Source organism: Hippopotamus amphibius, chromosome 2, assembly GCF_030028045.1.
Source record: "Hippopotamus amphibius kiboko isolate mHipAmp2 chromosome 2, mHipAmp2.hap2, whole genome shotgun sequence".
NCBI classification, from domain to species: Eukaryota; Metazoa; Chordata; class Mammalia; order Artiodactyla; family Hippopotamidae; genus Hippopotamus; species Hippopotamus amphibius.
In genome coordinates this window covers 143,348,687-143,369,716 of record NC_080187.1, presented here as the reverse complement: position 1 = coordinate 143,369,716, position 21,030 = coordinate 143,348,687, and the positions used below count along the sequence as shown (strand labels likewise).

The 21,030-nt window shown below is 39.9% G+C and overlaps 1 protein-coding gene across 3 annotated transcripts; it reads left to right on the top strand.

The window, feature by feature from the left end:
* The first annotated feature begins 70 nt into the window (after positions 1-70).
* On the top strand, positions 71-18,919 carry LOC130843995 (stabilizer of axonemal microtubules 2-like). Of its 3 annotated transcripts, XM_057719964.1 has the most exons (4): positions 71-162; positions 2,030-2,209; positions 8,228-8,430; positions 16,853-18,919. In XM_057719964.1, the coding sequence occupies exons 1-4, from the start codon at positions 125-127 to the stop codon at positions 17,794-17,796; spliced, it is 1,365 nt and encodes a 454-aa protein (XP_057575947.1). In that variant the 5' UTR covers positions 71-124; the 3' UTR covers positions 17,797-18,919. The 3 variants fall into 3 exon arrangements, 1 of the variants encoding a protein (XP_057575947.1); XR_009051115.1 differs by lacking the exons at positions 71-162; positions 8,228-8,430; positions 16,853-18,919 and adding an exon at positions 933-1,280 and having other exon boundaries at positions 2,030-2,136; XR_009051114.1 differs by lacking the exons at positions 71-162; positions 2,030-2,209; positions 16,853-18,919 and adding an exon at positions 5,571-7,092 and having other exon boundaries at positions 8,228-8,722.
* The last annotated feature ends 2,111 nt before the right edge of the window (positions 18,920-21,030 follow it).

The following is a 21,030-nucleotide window of genomic DNA, read 5'->3' as shown; positions in this document are numbered from 1 at the left end:
GCATCCCTGTCGCCGCCGGAAGAGGGCGATGCGTCCGTCACCCGGACTCCTCTGGTTGCCTTGACTACGGCGGGCGCCGAGGAGCTGCGTCAGGAGCTGTCCAGACGACCCCGCCAGCCGGAGCATGAGGACCTGGTGTCTGTGTCAGATTTGCACCTGCGGGTAAGACACGGCCGGTGTGGCGGCGGCCGGGGCTCGGGACGAGCTGGGGCTTCGGGGGACGGAGCCCTCAGAGGGGTAGAGATGCGGGCGCGGCGACGGCCCACGTCTCCGGGTCCACGAGTGCCCGCCGCGCACCGCCAGCTACAGTTACACAGCTCTGCTTTGTCGGCTCCTATCCAGGGGCGGAACCTGAAATGCTGTCGGGCCAGGGGGATAATATACGCCTGTGTGGCGGCGGCTGGATGTCAGGCTGGTGAGCGGGAGATCGGATCCCACTGGGAGAGTGTAAGCCCACAAAATTTAAAAAGTAAATACATAAAAGGAGACGGAAGAAGAATAGAATGGTGTGCAAGTCCGTGAGTTTTCCATCCATGTTACGCTTTCTTCTATCCCCTAGCTTTCCATCCCAGCCTGACCATATTCCCGTGCCCAGTCCCGTCCAGGCTGTGCTCCTTTGGGGTTTGACACACTGAAAAGGTAGTAGGTCGTCTCCTGAAACCCAGAATTGGTCTGTGAGTCCTCCCTAACAACCTCCCACCACCTATAAACAGTCGTCTCCTTCCTCCACTTCCCTGTTGACCCAGAGATTAGCTCACTATTTGCTAAATTAATGTTATGACTATGTCAGTCCTGTCGTATTGCAATCCCTTCCAAAGGAAAAACATTTTGCACCTTGATGGAAAGCAGTTTTCCCCTTAGTTTCGTCGTAAATGTTGTTTATAATTAATAATCAGATGTAGATTAAAAGATAAATCGACTTGAGAATTTGACTCATATCTGAAAACCCTGATGTGCAAGAAAATTATTATTATTTTTTTTTTGGCACACGGGCTTAGTTGCTCTGCGGCATGTGGGATCTTCCCGGAGCTGGGATCAAACCCGTGACCTCTGCATTGCCAGGCAGGTTCTTAACCACTGCGCCACCTAGGAAGCCCCGAAAATTATTTTTTTAATCTTTAAATTAGTTTCTCTCCAACTTAAGTTCCTTTGCCATCCAACTGTCAGGAAATTTCAGTCTTCCTTATGTTGGAGGCTTCCTTTTGTTCAAGAAGTAAAACGATCCAGGGAGCAGAGACATTGCCAGTGCAAGAGGAGTCTCCTCTGGGCTTTAAACATTGGTAATGCTTCCCACTGAAATATCTCTTGCTGAAGTTCACATAACCCCTTCAAGAAATGGTACCACCCTGCTTTCTAATTTATGCTTTAAGTACAAGAATCTTGGCAAAGCTGGGGGCCACTATTGTAGGGTTCCACCTAGCCAACTCTCGAGAGCTGACCACCTCCTTTAACACTGATACAATGGGGCAAAGACCCGTGCTCTTCTAAGAACTCCTTCCCCCTCATTTTTTACCGCCTTCCTCTCTCTGGGAATCAGCCCCTCTTCCCTCTTTTGCACACCAAGACAATCCGTTTCCTCTTAGGACCTTATTTCCAGAAGGACATCTGATTTCATCTCTTCATGAATTGTTTTTTTATAAAATTCAGGAAAATGTGTTGACTGCAGGCAGCTTCTACCCTCTGCCCTTCCAAAAGCGCTGCAAGAAGGAAATATCAAGGTCCTGACTACCTGCTTGAAATCAAGGAGGTGGAAAAAAACAAGGAGAACAAACTCATTAATATTTGAATACATTGCCTCTGTTTAGGAGGATCAAGATTTTCAAGAGACCCCCTTCAGGGAATTTTGACCTGTGTCGGCTACTTTTTCATCTTGCTGTTTGAATCTTTTTTTTTCCTACTATGTATCTAAATCTTTTCAAATGTCTATTTCTTTCACTGTATCAGTCCAAACAACCTTCTATCTCATATTTTTCTCTGCAGTGTGTGTACACAATTGCTCATGTAACTTAAACTATTTATGTTTGCATAGGCGACATCATTGCCCACATGGAACCACAAAGATTTATGAAAATTTTGACGTGTCTTGTCCTACAACTGAATATTTGGAAAAATATCCTATGTATGGCAGTGTTCTTCCACCTCAGAGTCTGAAGCGCAAGGAAGAATTTCGAGCATATCGTGGTAAAATGGAAGGAATAACAACCTTTAAGTAAATATCAAGAAACTATTTGCTTTACCTGTTTTTCTCCCCTACTCTTCTGGTTTTAATAAAGTTTTTTTTTCAACTCTTTAAACTATTCAGTTGATTTAAGTTGAACCAACCTAAGAAGCAAGAAACTAGTTGAGTCATAACTTGAGAAAAACAGATGATAATTAAGTTAGAATGACAAAAATGAGACGGAAAAAGCGAAATATGAAAAGTTTTATTGATTTTTTTTAATCCTCCTAAAATTTCTTGTGTTTTTCTGCTGTCCGTTGTGACCAGAACCTAGAGAAATGCAGTAGCTTCCTAATGGTTATGTTTTTATCTACTGTATCTTTTGCATCTCTGATCTGTTTTCTAACTTTAGCCAACAAAGATGACCTTTTTATTTTAGTTTTTTAAATTTTATTTTTTTTATTGAAGTGTAGTTGAGTTACAATGTTGGGTCAATCTCTGCTCTACAGCAGTGACTCAGTTATACACATATAGACATTCTTTTTTTATATTCTTTTCCATTATGGTTTCTCACAGGATATTGAATATAATTCCCTGTGCTATACAGTAGGACCTTGTTGTTTATCCATCCTATTTGTAACAGTTTACATCTGCTAATCCCAAACTCCCAGTCCATTCCCTCCCTGCCCACCTCCCTCTTGGCTACCACAAGCCTGTGCTCCATGCCTGTGGGTCAGTTTCTGTTCTGTAGATAGGTTCATTTGTGCCATGTTTTAGATTTTACGTGTAAGTGATATCATATTATTTGTGTTTCTCTTTCTGACTTACTTCAGTGAGTATGATCATCTCTAGTTGCATCCATGTTGCTGCAAATGGCAATATTTTGTTCTTTTTTAAGGCTGAGTAGTATTCCATTGTACATATATACCACATCTTCTTTACCTATTCATCTGTCGATGGACATTTAGATTGTTTCCAGGTTTTGACTATTGTGAAGACTGCTGCTATGAACATAGGGGTGCATGTATCTTTTTGAATTATAGTTTTGTCCAGATATATGCCCAGGAGTGGGATTGCTGGATCATATGGTAATTCTATTTTTAGTTTTCTGAAGAACATCTGCACTGTTTTCCATACTGGTGGCACCAATATACATTCCCACCAACATACATTCCCACCAACATTGTAGGAGGGTTCCCTTTTCTCCACACCCTCTCCAGCATTTGTTATTTGCAGACTTTTTAATGATGGCCATTCTGACTGCAGTGAGGTGGTACCTCATTGTAGTTTTGATTTGCATTTCTCTGATAATTAGTGATGTCGAGCAAGATGATCTCTTTAAAATGCAGATCTAATCCTATCACCTCCCTGCTAAACCTGCTCTTATATTTTCCCATTATATTGAATACACACCAAAATCCCTTCATTGTTTGCTCCCTTTCTTCTCTGATTTTATTTTCACTGTCATGTACTTTGCACTCTTATGGTTACATCCCACAGGACATTTTTCATTTCTTGAAAGTACGAGATTTCCCTTGTCACAGAGTCTTCCAAGATACTATTTTACCTGCCTAGACTTTTTCCTGCCTCTTGCCCTAATGAATGCCCATTTAACCTCTAGGTCTCAACACAATTATCACTCTGAAAAGCCTTCTCTGACACTCACCCTATTTTCAGGCTTCATAACAGACCCCTGTGCAAGTTCTCAAAGCATCTGCCTATTATTTATCATTAGATTACTCTCAGTGTTCCATGAAAGCAGGAGTTATGTCTGTTCTTATCTCAGCATTCTATTTCCAGAAACCTACTACAATGCCTACTAGCTCATAGTAGGCACTCAATGTTTATTCTGTGTGTGAAAGACAAAAATGTCCTAAGCCTAAACTTTTCATTTGGACTCAGCTTTTTTGATCTCTTTGTATCTTTGTCAATTCAGTGGGTGAATTCTTTTCTGTAGTTTCTTAATGTGCACACTGTATTCAAGGTACAATCTGAGGCATTAAGTAGAAAAATATCAATAGAGGTTTTGCTTTCAAGAAACTCACACATCAGATTTCCATAATTTATGGTTTTTTAAATGCCCTGTAACGACTTTAATTTTTAGTGTTATCCATTTTCTTTTCAGATAGAGCTCATTTTACTTACATAGCAAAGGTGGAGACCTTCAAACTTATAGTCCAATACTTGTACCTTCTTAACATTTCAGGCAACTCTTGCAGGGATTTGGTGATTCCAGTTACTTCTATAGGTATGTGGCTCTTCCAGAAATTTGAAGATTTTCCATAGTCCTCAGACTCTGGTGTGATTTGGAATCATCCGGAAAGGTTAAAATTGCCGATTCCAGAGCTCCACCCAAAATAGTCAGTAGACAATGGCATGAATCCCAGGCACATGCATTTCTAACCAGCACTGCTGGCAATTCTGTTGCTACAGACTCAGTGCAATGGGCAGGCACTGGACTGTTCACTGGGTATAACGTGGAACAGAAAGAAGGGCTTCCCACTGTTGTTTATAGTCTTGTGGGAATGATAGTACCAAAACAAAGATCAGATACACAAGATCATGACACATCATAGTAAATGAGATGAAGGAATTGAGCAGTTGGTTGAGAGAGAGCAAATGGGAATGGTTGCTCTTTTTTTGTCACCTTTACTCCTCTCTTCCTTGATGACAATCATTCATAATAGAGATTTGAAATAAATTTCACAATATTCATATTTATTGAATAAAGATTTTGCATTTAACCAACTCTTAAGTGTTAAAATCAGGAAAGTTTAACCTGCCTCATCTTTCTTTAAAAAGACAATTGCTTTTCAATTCTGGATTTCCTCAGTTGCCTTGTTCAAGTAGCCCTTAATAGTACAAAAGAAGAAAAAAAAGAAATCCCAACTCCCAAAAGGTTCAACTATGCCAACAAAACAAAAACTTCCATTTCTTTAACCATCATCTTTCTGCTTAGTAAAACACTAGATCTCTTCTTCATATTTTGACCAGGGAACTAGTGGTATTTCCAAGAGCCACATTCAAGGGTTTTAAAACTCTTCCTTAACTCCTTCATGTTGACATATTGACTAGGCAACAGAAAGCAGCTGATACATCTGAACAAACAAAGAATGATGTGTCATTCTGTTCCATACTTTCCTACAATATAGGAAGAGGCTGTGTAAAAAGCACGTGTCTGGACATGTGCAGGACTCTTGATCCTTTCTAGCATTACAGCTGTAGCACAGTAGATGACTGCCAGAGTTGGCAGGAAATCTGCCCTGAAAGTCTGATTCCAGACATGTCACATGTTTTGGAATATATCGGATGAATAAGAGTGTATTTACTTACCCTTTACTACTTCCCCATAGCACATTGCTTTAGATTTGGAGGTATACTTTCTAACACTCAACTAATCTAACTAGAGGAACTAAGACTTCTAAGCTTTCTCTGTCCTCTGCCTGATTCTTCCACTTCCAGATTGCATTTTAGCCTATTCCTCTCTAGCTGGTATTTGGGAAGAGCAAAGACCAACTCAGATGTCTTGAGAAGCAGAGGTATGTGATTCCTACTATTATTCATCCACTAAATAATATTTCTTAAGCATTTGTTAAGGGTCAGGTGCTATGCGAGGCACCTGGGATACAGTGGCGAGCAAAAACCATCGTGATCTCTGTGCCCACAGACGTTGCAGTCTGGTGAAGGTGGCAACTAAAAACATCACTCAAAATACGTATAAAACTGCAACAGTGATCAAATCTATGAAGGATAGGCACACGATAACTTCAGAGCCAGAATAAGAGGCTTGACTTTATCAGGGAAATGAGAAAAATGAGCTACAATCTGAAGGCTGTAAGGCAATTAACTGGATTAAGAGTGTAAGAAAGTGCCTTCCAGGCAGAGAGCAGCATGCAGCAGGCAGGAGCATGGAAAGAAGGAAATTGTCAGAGAAGGCCAGCAGGAGCAGAGAGAGCAAGAGGAAGCACCATGTGAGTTGAAGCTAGCGAAGAGGACATGTTCAGCTTTTTATATATCCTTGGAGCAGTAAGAAACCACTTTTCTTTCTTGTTTTTTGTGTGTTTGTTTGTTTGTTGAGGGGGGTACGAAAAAGAGGTGAGGAAGAGGCTAGGGAGATGACGGCAAGAATGACCTGATCAAGTTTATATGTGAAAGGACTGCTTTGGGTGTGATGTAAGAAAAGACTGGAGAGAGTAAATGTGTTTAGGAAGGTATTGAATTGATTTGAATCAGCTATTAGGAAAGCCTGGGATATCAGGGTGGTGATGAGATAAAGGAAAGCAATTAAATGTAAGAGATACTTAAGAGGCAAAATTGACAAGAGTTGATGATGAATTGAACACAGGAGGGAGGAGTGGTGTGAAGGGCGAGTCCTAGGTTCCTGACTGCAGCTGAGGACATGATGACGCCACTCGCCAAAAGAAGGGACAAGCCAACAGGTCCAGATATGTTGGGGGAAATAGTTTGGTTAGGGCTGTATTAAGTTTGGGGGTGCCACTGAATATCCAACAAGCCATTGTAAAAACTGGTATCGAGCTAAGAGAAGAGGTCTGAGTGGAGAGAGAAGTTTGAGAGGCATTTGCACATAGTTAGGAATTAAAGCTGTGGGAGCAGAGGAGTTGTCCTCAGGAGGGAACACTGGATGAGAAGAGGAGAGTGTGTAGGCCCAAGTGCCGAGGAACTCCCACACTTCGTGACTGACTAGAGGAGGGTGAAGCTGCGTAGGAGACTGAGAAGGAATAATGACGAGGGCAGGAAGACAGTTTCTCAGAAGTAGAGGGAGTGGGCAATAATGTCAATTACTACTTGAGAGGTCAAGTAAGAAGAGGACTGTAAACGTTTGATGGATTTAATCACCCAGAAGTCATGGTGAACCTTCAAGGTGTATTAGAGAAGTGACAGTGCTGGAAACCAGGCTGCGGTGGGTTGAAGAGGTAGGTTGAAGCCCATTGATGGGGGTAAGGAAATGGAGCTAACACGTCTGAGAGGTTATACCTGAATAGAGAAGGGATTCAGCGAGTTTTGTTTTTTGGAGCTTGTGGACATGCACAGATAATATTGATTAATACAGGCTGGTTTAAGTAAATCATAAAGTGAGTGAAACACTCAGTAGAGTCCTAAAGAAAAAAAAAAAGCAATTTTGAAGACTTTTAGTAATAGCAGTAGTAGCTAACATATCACCCTTACTGTGCACTAAACACTGATGTGTGTGGTGCACGTGATGTATGTATCAATCCTTAAAACAACCCTAGGAGATAGACGATATTATCGTCCTATTTTATATATAAGGAAACTGGAGCATAGACAGATTAAGTTGTCCCATATCATACATCTAGTGAATGACACAGCCAGGATTTGGACCCAGGTAGTTTGATCAGTCTGAGTCGGTGGTCTTCTCCACCCCACCAGACCACCACAGTGTCTGCAGTACTACCTCTGCCTCATAATGTTACATGCTGCCCAGGGCGGCTGGGGTACCACATGACTCCCATCCCTAGCAAGGGCTTCTGGGGGATCTGAAGATGGGTAAGACTTACATCCATACTATGAATATGATTTATGTCTAAAGGCCAGAGTTTAGACATAAATTATTTCTTTATTATTTAATGATGAGCAGAAAGACGGCATGACTTCAACAAGATGAGAATATGCCCAAATAGTTTATTCGAGTCCTTAATAGGATGAATAAGGATTTTGACAAAGTGGGCCCAGGCGATATATTTTAAATTGTTTTCAGATTCATTAAATCTTTAACCTGAGGCTTCCTTCCACATTAGGAAAAAATTCAATTATTTGAAGATTTTGTTTGTGTAAGATCCAGCTAAAACTGAGGATCCATTTTAAAGATGTCTTGAAAACTAGGATTTTTGACATTTGTTTTTCTTATGTTTAGTCACTGGATAGGATATAAAGGAATTCAGTAATCTCTTTAAGAAACTTTGTCAACCATCACCACGTTAATATCTACGACTTTTCACGTTAAAAACAAAAAGTCTTGACAACTTTTAATACTGCATTGAAATACAAATAAAAGAACCTATGAGGCTGTTTCAAATTTATATATTTCAGATCAGATTATCGTCCTTATGAAATAGTCAAACAGCCTCACCGTGCACCAGAAGAATATAAACCAAAACAGGGAGAGATTGACCTTGGTACTACCTACAAACGGGATTTTAATTCTTATGAAGTGCAACCTGTGGCAATAGTTCGGCCTTTGGAGAGACAGCAGGTTAAAAAAGGAACGTTGGACACTGTCCCAACTTATAAAGGTAACTTGCCATTTTAAAACTTAAAGAGCCAAAAACCAAAAAGTTACTTCCAGCTTTGATATCTAACATCCAATCATAATTCTGGTGCCTTGCCAAACTTAAGTCTCCGTGGCTTAGGAAAAAACTTCTTTCTCTTCTGTCAAAATAGTATTGTATAGTGAGAGAAAGAAAGACCATTGGCTTGATTGAGAGTCAAGAGACCTGGATTCCTGTCCAAATTCAGCCACTTAATTAGTTTTCTCTATCTCAGACCATGAAAACAAAGGATGCCACTGAACAAGCATTATGTCATATTTGTCACATTATGCCACATTTAGTTGGCACTGTTCCTTTCCTCCCATCCCAGGCTGAGTTGAAACTCTACTGAGCATACTGGAGCTTTTGAGAAACTCAAACAGCAAGCCTCTTCACCAGTCAAGTTCTGAACCAACTGAGAAAGCAAAAGTGTTAGGTAGAGAACCAAAATATTCCCTTTATACTCATAAAGGCTGGAATAGAGGATGAAGTTTGCATCTGTTAGCAGATTGTTCCTGATACTGAACCTCAGAATAAAATAGGCTTGTCCACCCAGTGAGACAGTGTTGTCCCACCACATGGGCAACCTGCTCCTCTAAGACTTCCCGCATGGAACACCTTCTGCCTGATGGCAACCCCTTGGGAGAGTAGGGGGCTGGACGATGTATGACCGCTTTCTTTCCAAAAATCAATCTGATTTTATAATATGCTATTGCTTTTTCTTTGGGGGGGGGGATCTTTATTTTTAAACAATAGGCTATCGTGTTCACATTTCTTCTATTTTTTCTGTTGATAATGTAATTGCATATTTAGACTTACAGCCTTTTCACTAGTTATGTGATATAACTGAATGCATATGTCCTAATATAAAACCCTTTTGTAAGAGTGATGCCATCCACAATAAAAGTAAGGATTTATACTTTAAATAGGTAATAACTGAATACATACTTTTTCTTTAAATATCACTCTCATCAGTTTAATGGGTAAGTAAAGTGTATGGTATCAGTATAGTATGATCTACAGACGTCAGCCCAGTAGGGAGATCAGGAACAGTGTTCTTTCTATTTTTTTAAGCTGTGAGCATGTAAGATGCTATACGAGGGATAAATTTTTAAGACGATGCATATGGTGAACAAATATATTGTTATCATCTAATATAGCATATAGCAATTGCTAAGATATATATTTATTGCTATACAGAGGAGATAATATATTGCATAATAATGTGACATAAAAGATAATTGGTGAAATGTCTGTACTGGGTCTTTTCAACAACCATAGTAAGATTTTCTTTTCTTTTCTTCCCCACAAAGTCTATTTAAAAACACAACAATATTGATATCCCTTGATGCTGTGACTACATATAACACACACCACACACACACCCCACACATAAACATCAACACTAGTTCTGGCTTCTCATTACCTGGGTTTCCTATAGATTCCCATACGGCCACTCCCATAATCCAATGTTGAGGATTCCTCGGTTCCCTCTGGCCTTCTCTCTCCTGATCTTCCCTAGTGAGGAAAAGTTATCCTTGTATTTCCAGGTTTTCAGGCATGAGACAAGACATACTAGGGGCCAAGGGAATAATTCATCGTTCTGCGTGATGACTGTACGGCAGGTTTTGTAGATACCTGCTTAAGGACAGGTCTGTAGCTGAAGAGAAATCACAACGGGGAGAGAGTCTCTCACTATAACCTAAGAATTAGAGGACAGAGGCAAGGTAGAAATAGGATATGATTAAAAACAAAAACGAAGAACTCTACAAGATGGTGAGAACGGTGACATCTAGATTCTGGAGATGTGGTTCCGTGAAACCGGTGACTCTTCGACAGAAACGTATCTGCCCATAGCAGCCTTGGTTTAAAAATTCATTCAGATTAAAATGTAGGTAATGAAAATAGGTCAGTATTTGATTTGATACATACTTTCTGGGGATTACTCTTCTGTGTGCTAGCCACTATAAGGAATAGAGATCTGAACAACAACATTGGTTGTTGACATTTAGAAACTTTACAGTTGAATTGAGAAAAAAGAGCAATAATAGCATGAAGAATTAAATGCTCATACGAGAAATAAATAATATGAAATATGACAAGGAGGGGGGAATACTTCACTAGAAAATTAATGGAACAATTCGTGCTTCAAAAACAGACTGATCAAGATATCACTCCAGGCTAGTCTGGGAATGCATCAGAGACTAGTAAGTATTGATATGTAGAAAGAGGAGGGACATCCTAAAAGCTAGGATGAGAGGAGCAAAAAGTCATAAGGCCAGAAAAATGAAAGCGTTGTTCAGTGAACATGGTGGGGACCAGAGAATTTCAGGATCTGAGAGATTGGTGTGTAGTTCTATAAATGTAGGTTGAGATCAGATTGTTGAAGTCTTAGTTGTCAGACTGAGGAGCTTAACATTTTTCTAGTAGCCGCTAAAAATTTTTGAGTTTTTCTAACAGATAGGATATGGTAGATGGCAGAAAGCCATTACTTCCACTGAAACAGCTAAAAAAAAAAAAAAACAACATAAATTTTTGAAAATCTTTTTTTAATGGAAGCAAAGAAGTGAAATTACAGAGATGGAAGAGCCCTTCCTAGATGAGCTAAGATGGCCAGTTGTTTACTGCTCTGGGAGCATTTGTTCATGTCTAGGCCAAGGCTGAAGACTGGGGTCTTCATAAGCAGGGGGACCCTCCTATGGAAAGGGAAACCAGTGGAGCACCTGACATGTAGGCTGGTATGACCAGTTGGAACCTATAAGTACCCCAGATGCATGGCTGGCTTTCCTTGTGGGATGTCTGCTCAGTGTTTAGGGAGCATGGCAGGCTAGGAGACTGGGCTAGAAAGACCCCACAGAAACATCCACAGTCTCCCTTGAGAGCAGGTGTTTAGGAGCCAAAGTCCCACTAGAATGAAGGCTCTACCACAGACACATCACAGGTCTTGTCCTTGATAAATCTGTAACTAGAGAAAGACTGTGCTTAACTGAAGGTGCTGCTGAATGCCAGTCTCACTCTGTTCCTGATTGGATCAAGGTGATCTGCCCCATATCCTATCTGCCCAATGTAGGAAAGAGCAAGCTGTCCTCTGTTGAAGATAACTGATTTTAGTTTCTGTGGTTTTCTTATACATGACATCCAGCATATATGAGACCTATGAAGACTGAGGAAATATTTGAAGAGTTGATGGTCAAGAAATTTCCAAAATTGATGAAGGAATCAGGCCACAGGTTCAAGAAGCTCAACAAACTTCAAAATAAACACAAAACCACGTCTGGCAACTGCCATCGAATTTCTGAAAACCAAGCAAAGATAAACTCTTAAAAATAGTAAGAGCAAAACTACACATTATTTACAAAAGAAAAATTAGAAATGTACTTAACTTCACCAGAAACTATGGAAGACTGAGGATGGATGTTGGAATGATATTTTTAAAGTACCAAAAGGAAAAAAAAATTGAGAATTTCAAACCTAGTGAGTCCCAGCATTTTATATGTAGTGAAAATATCCTTCAAAAATAATGCAAAATAAAAATGTTTTTAGAGGGAAAAAAAGCACAGAATTTGTTAGTAGCAGACACATACTTACAGAAAGTTCTTCAGGTCGAAGGAAAATGATTCTGGAGAGAAGCATGAAATGCAGTAATGAATGAAGTACACAGAAAGGATAAGTAAGTGAGTAAATGTAAAAGGATATTGATCTCTTAAAGTCACAATAATACTTATATTAGGTGATTTTATACAAATATAGAAGTAAAATATAACAACAGCACAAAAGGCAGAAAGATGTAGATGGAGTTAAACTGTTGAAAGCCTCTTCCACTGTTCTAGAAGTGGTAAAAACATCAAAGTGTGGCTAGGACAAAAAGATCCCCTAATAAGTCAAAAATGCACCTTTTTCTAGAAATACAGAAAGTTATCATTAAAATGCTAATGGAGAAAATGGAATAATAAGAATACCCTTTATTAGTCCAAAAGAAGGCAGGAAATAAGGGGAAGGGGAACCAAGAACATATGGGACCAACCAAAAGCAGATAGCAATATAGTCAACTTAAACTAAACTAGACCATTCTTTACATTAAATGTAAATAAAATAAATATTACAATTAAAACTCAAAGATTGATTACTGAAACATTACAAAGATAAGAAGATATTAGGGAAAACATGCCAATAATTGTTATAAAATGGAGAAATTCCTTGAAAAATACAATTTGTCAAACTAACTCACGAAGGAAAAAATCTGAATAGCCTTATATCTGTTAAAGAAATTGCATGTGTAGAATGTAAGGTGTAATGTAAAACTAGACCATAAAGAAAATTCAAGGATTTCTAATTTCTGAGTGGAATATAGATGGCTAGAAAAAAGTGTTTCCAGCTTAACAAGAAGCAGCCAGATAATATACAAAATCATAAATATTCATGAATACTGCACAGTATTCAAGCTGAGATCACAGGGGAAATGAAAAGAAAAACAACAACAAAGCTCCACCCTGAAGGAAGAACAGGAAATTGTCCTCGGCCCAACCATTAGATATTTACATCATGGAGACAGACAGAAACACTGAGAGAATCCCACCACTGAGGCTCAGGGACACAGGTGTTGCTTAAGATTGAGCCTGGACCTGGACCACAGAGGAACCCCACCACCACCAAGCACATACACCAGATTACTGAGCACTGAATAACAAGCAACAATAGTTTCCCACTGAAGAGAAGCAAGGTTACAGAGAGAGACATTCTCTCAGGTGGAGGTGCAAAGAGAATGCCTAAAGCTGAGGATGGAGCAGAAATGAAGAAAACCAGCCCCCACCCGAAGCACAAGATAATGCCAAAGGAATTTAAAGCTGATGGTACACTGAAGGAAGGCAAGGCAACAACAAAACCCAAACCTAGGTCAACTACTCATTGAGCTGACTTAACCCCACTCACTCAAGGCCTGGCAGATGATGATGTATATCCATTTCTCAACATAAGTACTATTTATCTCAGTCTCTACTGTGCTACATACAATATCCAGCTTTCAAATACAAATTATAAATTGCATAAAAAGTAAAATTTTATTGAAACTCAGCAATGCCATTCATTTACATATTATCTATGGCTGCTTGCATGCTACAATGTCAGAATTGAGTAGTTGCAACACAGACCATATGGACCATAAAGCCCAAAATATTTATTTAATGAAAATGAAAAAATATGGTATTCAAATGTGTGGGATGTATCTAAAGCAATGCTTAGAGGGAAATTTATAGCATTAAGTGTTTGTATTAGAAGACAGTCTTAAATTAACAGCTAAGCCTCCATCTTATGAAACTAGAAAAATGAGCAAATTAAACCCAAAGCAAAGTAGAAGGAAAGAAATAATGAAGAGCAGCAATCAATACATCTGAAAACAGGAAAACAATTAGAGGAAAATCGATGAAAAAGCTGATCTGTTACAGGAGAGTAAAGGTGAATAACCCTCACCAGGCTCACAAAGCTGGGGAGTGGGGGAGAAGACACTCATCACAAATACTAAGAATGAAAATAAGGGTCTCACTACAGACCCTACAGAACTGTGTTTTACATTATTATCTCTTCTATGTCCTTATTCTAATTTTTGATGATTTCATCAAGTTGCTATTCATTGTATGTTTGCCTCAAGAAGGAAAAAGTTAAAATTTAAGACATCAAATTGACAGGATTTGAAAACGAAACGGAGCAGGGAGTGAGGGAGAGAAAACTGGCTGGGTGAAATCTTTACGTGAGATACCAAATTCAAAATAGTAAGTGTTTTGTTGTTGATGTGTTATTTTGGGGGAATATGAGCCTGAGCAAGACGGGGAATTCCGTTGGGCCATACTAAACTTCGGTTTACCTCTTGGACATCTGAATAGAAATGTCTCGTAGGAAGATAGATATGTTGGTTTGGATTTGAAGGGAGGTCTGGAGTAGAGACTCAAGTTTGGGAGTCATCAGCTTACAGGTAGGATTAAAACTGTCAGACTAGTTTGGTGATGTATAGATGGAGAAAGAAAGGATGGAGCCCCTTGACTTTATGAAAATTGGTCCCGCTTCCTTGGTGCCATAAGACAACACAGGAAACAGAGTCCCAGCTGCCAAGAGAAAGAACTCCTGTATGCAGCTGGGGACTTTTGTCCTCAAAGAGGAACCTAGAACAGCTCACTCTGGAAAGGATGGAGACGCAGCTCTGCTTACAGATGTTCATGGTGAGCACACACACACAAGCACCTCATGGACTTGAAATTGTTCAGAAGAAAGCACACTTCCTGTCTAGGTTTTAGTGACTAGAAAGCAAAAGAATGAGCTGAGGAAACTGGATTGCCCTTCTCTCACAAGGGCAATATTGTAGTTGCCAAATGACCAGACTGCATTGTTAGATGTAGATGGCATTATGTTTGTTTTTTTCTGTGAGTGTCATAGGATACTAAGAACAGATGATATTAATAAAGACTATGATGTTTTAAAGGTATTGCTAGAATGTTATCGAAAATATTCCAGAACAAATAATCAATTTTCCAGGCATATAAGCGTAGGAATATTTATGAGAGGCAAATCAGTTTTCTGCAGTTATCTGAAACTGATATTCATGCTATTCAAACCTTGTCTCTCAGTCTCCAAATTCTTGCTTCCTTTTTGAAAACCAAAGTTGTTTGGTAAGGGAGAAATAGTCTCTCCTATTTAGATTCTCTCATGAAATTAACATCTTTTCCTCATAGACATTAGAGCAGCAAAGGCTCTCCCTGTATGTTTAGATGGAACAATAGACCTTCAGTAACATCCTAAGGTTGGCTTCCTTTTATTTACTGAAAAATAGTGCTGTAGTTTCATACTTTAGATTGCAAACAACAGAGATTCCTTCATGGCACCTCAAGAAAAAGTGAGTTTATGGTAAAGCTTCATGTGAACTGGAAATGGAAAGCTATCAGGTACAGAGGAAACTTGAGGGAAGAGCTACTCCCTCCATCTCTGCCATGAGCTACATGGCTTCTCTCACAGCATCTTCCCTTCCCTTTACACATCTTCTCTGACTGCCATTGTACGAACTGGCCTCTTCCGCCTATGTATCATCTCTGTTTCTTTACGTGTCTGTTTTGACGTCTTTGGCCCACCATAGCTCTCCAGTTCTGCTTCATGGCATCCTTTTATATTCCTCTCCCACTTTTATCTCACCCTGTCTTTTCAAATTTAGGTTCACAAGAATGAGAATGTGCTCGACCCAGATCATCTTTTCTTGCCAGGTTGTTTCTTGCCTGCTCTTAGGTCAGGTATCCACTCTCATGAAAACATCCATAGCTTGAGGGTGGTGGGAATAATCATTTGGTGTAAAACTTGGCCATCTTGGCACAAATGACTATGGCTGAGGAATTTTTCTCTTCAAAGGAGGTATCCACATAAAAAGCATTTGAGTTTTGGCCTTTCCAATAAACAATGCATGGACTTTAGCCTAGAGTCTAATTCTTTATCTTGTATATCTTGTCTTTTATAAATTAATTTTTGGTATTTAGAAATACATATTTTAGAATGAAGTCAACTCTGTAGTATTTCTCAGCTTTCTACCTTTCTCATGGAGAAATGGAAAACCTAAATAACCCTCAGTTGAAATATAAGCACTTCAGTTTTCCATCCATGGTCTAGGTAAGCTGCAGGGAAGCAGAATTAAGGTATTTAACACTAAATGCCGGACTAAGCTCTGATGTTCATTTCTAAATTCCATATACAATTTCTAACACTTTCAAAAGCACTCAGTTTGGACCCCTCACCTCTAGATGTCTTTCAGGAATGCCTGGAAGTCCATTTCCTGAGGAGACAAAGTGGAAGCCAGTGATCTTTCTGGGATAGTCAAGTTACTATGTGTCCTGTATCTTTGCTCAGGGAGTCCTATAGGCTTCCTAGGATACAATGGAGTTGAAATTTTCTCTCCTTTGAGGAGTCCCTCCAAAGGAAGGAGTAATATCCACATCACTTTTGCCCACACATCAGGGCCCTTGATTTTATGTTAATCCTGAGATTTTATGTTTTACTTTAGCATTTTATAAGTTATAGCAAAAATCCCAACCAGTTCCTGGGAATGCAACCTAATATCCTAAACTCTGCCTTCACCCAAAACACCACCTTTTTGGCTTTCAAAAACTATCAACAATCGGGCTCAGATGTTCCATTTCCTTGTGTAATCAGAAGAATCTGAAAGTGGAAAGTTATATGCATTAAAGTGGAGAGCTAGGAAGAGGAAAGTGGAAGTGAAGAAACAAGAATAAATCTGAAGGGAATCAGTGAAACTTCATACTTCACTGGTGTTCTGATTTCTAAAGGAAACGGAAGGATGGCAGTGAGAGAAGTCAGTCGTGATTTTTAGAAAGTGATTGTTTTCTTCAGTATTTAAACATGCTCTTTTTTTTTTTTCAAGATGATTATAGAGCTTGGGACATTCAGAAAAGTGAACTTTATAAACCAAAAGAAACTTACTGTCCCCCTACTGTGAAATTTGGAAATTCAACCACATTTCAGGATGCCTATGTTCCTCAGGAGATAAAGCCTAGGCAAAGCTTTAAACCCAGCCCTGTGGTCAAACGTTCTACAGCCCCCTTTATTGGTGATACAAGTCATTGCCTTGATTATGTACCTCATCAGCTAGAATTCAAGTTTGCAAGGCCAAAAGAAGTCTACAAGCCAGCCGACCAACCCTTTGAGGATCTCACAACTCACCGATATGACTTTCAGGGTCTTGTTGGTGAAACTGCAAAAATCTGCAGGCCTGCTTACACCAGAGTGGCCCAACATGGTCAATTTGAAGGAAGCACTGAATTCCGTGACAGTTTTCAACCATGGGAAATCCCACCGCCTGAAGTCAAGAAAGTACAAGAGTACATCCCTCCCACAGGTACCATGCAATTAAACAGCACAAGCCACCTCGACTATATTCCGTATCAGGCCAAACATGTTCTTCCCATCAGGCCAGTTTCTCATAGAAGAAATCACAGTTTTCCTTTCCAAGGAAAAAGCACCATGAAGGAAGACTTCCCAGCATGGGAAAGTGGTCGTCAAGGACTTATTAAGAAGGAGCAGCTGATTCCCAACCCATCTGGAAAATTTGATGGTTTGAGCACTTTTAGATCTCACTATGTGCCACACGAATTGATTCCAACAGAGAGCTGCAAACCTGTAAATGTTCCCTTTAAGAGTTCTATTCCATTTGATGATGTAACCATGTACTCTCTAGAGTATGCACCAAAGAAACAGGAAATCTGCCCTGCTAGCTATCCTTCACCTCCAGGTTATATCTTTGAAAACACAAATTCCCGAGGTCACAAATTCTTCCTCAAGATCACTCCCACAGGGACGGCCTTCTAATCATCAAATCATGTTTAAAAGGAAGCTAATGAACAGAGTGTTGGTTTCCCAAGGGCGAAAACAAATTTCTATAGTAGAGAAAATATTATGAGAGCTGAAACAAATCATTTTTTAAAATTTCTAAACAAGAAATTTAGAAAATGTGTTATAGGCAATCAGGATTTTAAAATCAATATTAATATTTTCACCAAGATTGTTCTTTAATAGGGATTTCTGAGAGCTGAATAATGTACATTCCCATCTGAACTATTTTAATCCCAACATACTGTCTGGTAGCTTATTTCAGTCTATTATCATTTGTATGTGTTTATAATTATGGCAATTACATGGTTATTCACACGCGTTCTTGTTTATCAAGTGCCTTAGGACTAGCTAGAACACCATTGAAAATGACACGTGGATTCTTCTTTCAAGACAATGGTATTTTTCTCCTTAGACTTCAAGGCATCTGCATAGTGCACCCTGAATCAAGTTTCGGTTGGTGGTGTTACGATGGCTGCACTGCTCCTCTCCATGTTCAAGTTAGTAAGAGGCGTTGTGGTGTGACAAGTAAAGGCTCTGTGGGCTGGGAACCAAAGCATCTGAATTCTTCAGGTTCCAATGACACCAGTTTCTACTTGTGCCACACTACGCAAGAGACTCTTGTCTTTGAGGCTCAGTGTCATCATTTGTAAGAGAATGTCTGCTCTGCCTACCTCACAGAAATTTTCCTCTGAGCATCAGGTCATGTGATCCATTGTAATCCATCCAGTAAAGGTGTAACCAGAGGTCAGGGATTGTTAATCAGTCAATCTTTTTCTGTACCCGTTTCTCCTTTTTCAAATTAGGAAAATTAACTACTCAACACTCACTTTCTGGCCTGTAGCAAGGATTGTAAAATAACCGAATCTGCTTGGAGCTTACAAGTAGTATGATTTCTGAGAAGAGTCTTGTCCTCTAAAGCTTCACAAGCACCCTAGAAGTTGTTACAGAGAGCAGAGAGCTTGGATGCAGGGATTCATGTGGTTTGAATGACAGTATTTCCAAAAAGGAAAAAACATTTGCAAGAGTAGTTTCAGGAATGCCTGACCACTCTGAAGAACATTTTCAGGGTAACCTCAGGTAATTGTGCATCTAATTGCCACTCCCAGAATCAGTACAGAAGAAGAACCAGGCTCGGTATGGGCACAATTGTGTCCTCCTCCTCCTCCAGTGTGAAGAGAAGTGCCAAGAAGGGAAGGAGGGAAGGAATGGTGCCATCAAGTGAAGTAGAAAGAACAGACTGCATTTATAAATGCTGAGACTTTCCAACGAATTAAACTTTTAGTGGGTGGTTTTTCTTTGATCAATGATGCATTATGGGATAACATGATTATTTTATCTCAAAGTTTAGTCTTTTGTAGCTTTAGAATTGTTTCAAAATATATACTTAACTGAGAATGAGTTCGTCAACATTGGATTAAAATATTTTTCATTATGTGACATACTTTGTTTTATTTACTTTCGTATTAATTAGGGAAAATTATGTTGAATTTTATATAATTAGTAATATTAACAAAGCATCACTAAATGAATTTTCATGAAGTCATTTCTGCAACCAATTTTCTCTGGGAAAGAGAGCTTGTTAATAAATTTTTTTCTAGGTTAAGCTATGCATAATTCACACACACAGAGTCACACATTGTAACAGCACTGGAAACTAGTAATAGTATTGTTTAAACATCTGCCAGATTTAGAATGGATTTCCACTAACCCAAAGTTGGATGAATCTGTTGAAGAAAGGAGGACATTTGGAGACAAAAAGGCAGTAGGAAGTTTCCACCCCCACCCCATCCCATCTCCATCCTGTCTCCCTGAATATCCTTGTTGTGGAAAATAAGACCACAGAATGAGAAAGAAAGTCTTTGTAGTTTATAAAACCTGCAGGGACGACAACGCTAGGAGTGAACCCTAATGTAAACCATGGACTTTGGGTGATTATGCTGTGTCAAAGTCAAGTCCCCCTTTGTGACACATGTACCCTCGGGCGCAGGCTGTTAGTACTCAGGAGGCTGTGCATGTGTGGCGCAGGGGGGTACAGGGTTACTCTGTACTTTCCACTCAATTTTGTCGTGAACATAAAACTGCTCTAAAACCTAAAGACCATTAAATACAAAGACTGCATAGCAGGAAGAAAGGAGGGGAGTATTCACCAGTTGGAAGTTAGGAATCCCATACCCCAGCCTCTTAACGCATCAGATATACAGACTTTATACAAAACTTTCTAAAGCCCTCTCTGAGAACGGCTGTGTGAGAGGAGCCTGGTAATATGAAGGGAAGAGGAGACCTCTGAACATTCATCAGAGAAGGGGAAGGTGAAACTTGTCACCATTAGCAAAGTTCAAAGGCTGTTTAAAAAGAGTGCTGATGATGTGCTTTTCAAAGGGTCACAGTGTCCAATAAAACATCAAGAAGGATGGGAGGGAGGGAGGGAGGAGAAAAGGAAAGAGGAAGAAGGAAAGGAAAGGAAAGGAAAGGAAAGGAAAGGAAAGGAAAGGAAAGGAAAGGAGGGAGAAGGAGGGAGGGAGGAAGGAAGGAAGGGAAGGAGAGGGAAGGAAGGAGAGGGAAAGAGTCAAGAAGGGAAGGAAGGAAGGAAGAAAAGAAAAGGAGAGAAGGAAAGCACGCTGTTGAGATATTCAAGGTGTCCCATCGCTCACCTCCTGCGTGGCTCAGCCTCACGAGGTTGACACAGGCTCACACATTACTGTGAAATGGTTGATTTTTGTCTTCATCACATGACCTTGGAAACGCCAAGGCCCACGGCACATAAAGGGGAATTTCAATTCCAACAACATGAATGTTTTCCAGAAAGACTCACTGCTAATCTTGAAGCACTATACAGGTGACCCTTGAACAATGTGGGCATTGGGGCGCCACCCTTCCCCGCCATGGCAAATCCCTGTATAACTTGTAGTTGGCGCTCTGTATACTCAGTCCCTCCATATCTGCCGTTCCACATCCACGTATTCAAACAACCCTGGACAGTGTAGTATTCACTAGTCATAGAAATCTGTGTGTAAGTGGACCCAAGCAGTTCAAGCCCGTCAACTGTATGAGTTGCAATGTATTGAAAGGGGTTACTCACCAAACGTTGCTAACAAGTCTCTCCATGCGAGCCCTCAAATCCCTCCCTAAACTCACAATAGCCAAAAATAAAAGGGTGTTAGTTCCTCCTGCTCCTGCTCTCCCAGCTACCACCCACTTCCACACCTGCTT

Excerpts from the sequence above, each read along its gene's own strand:
- LOC130843995 (XM_057719964.1), top strand. The coding sequence starts at position 125 with ATGAGGACCTGGTGTCTGTGTCAGATTTGCACCTGCGG. Across the intron at positions 163-2,029 it reads TGTCAGATTTGCACCTGCGG|GCGACATCATTGCCCACATG; the intron begins GTAAGACACGGC and ends ATGTTTGCATAG. Across the intron at positions 2,210-8,227 it reads GAAGGAATAACAACCTTTAA|ATCAGATTATCGTCCTTATG; the intron begins GTAAATATCAAG and ends TATATATTTCAG.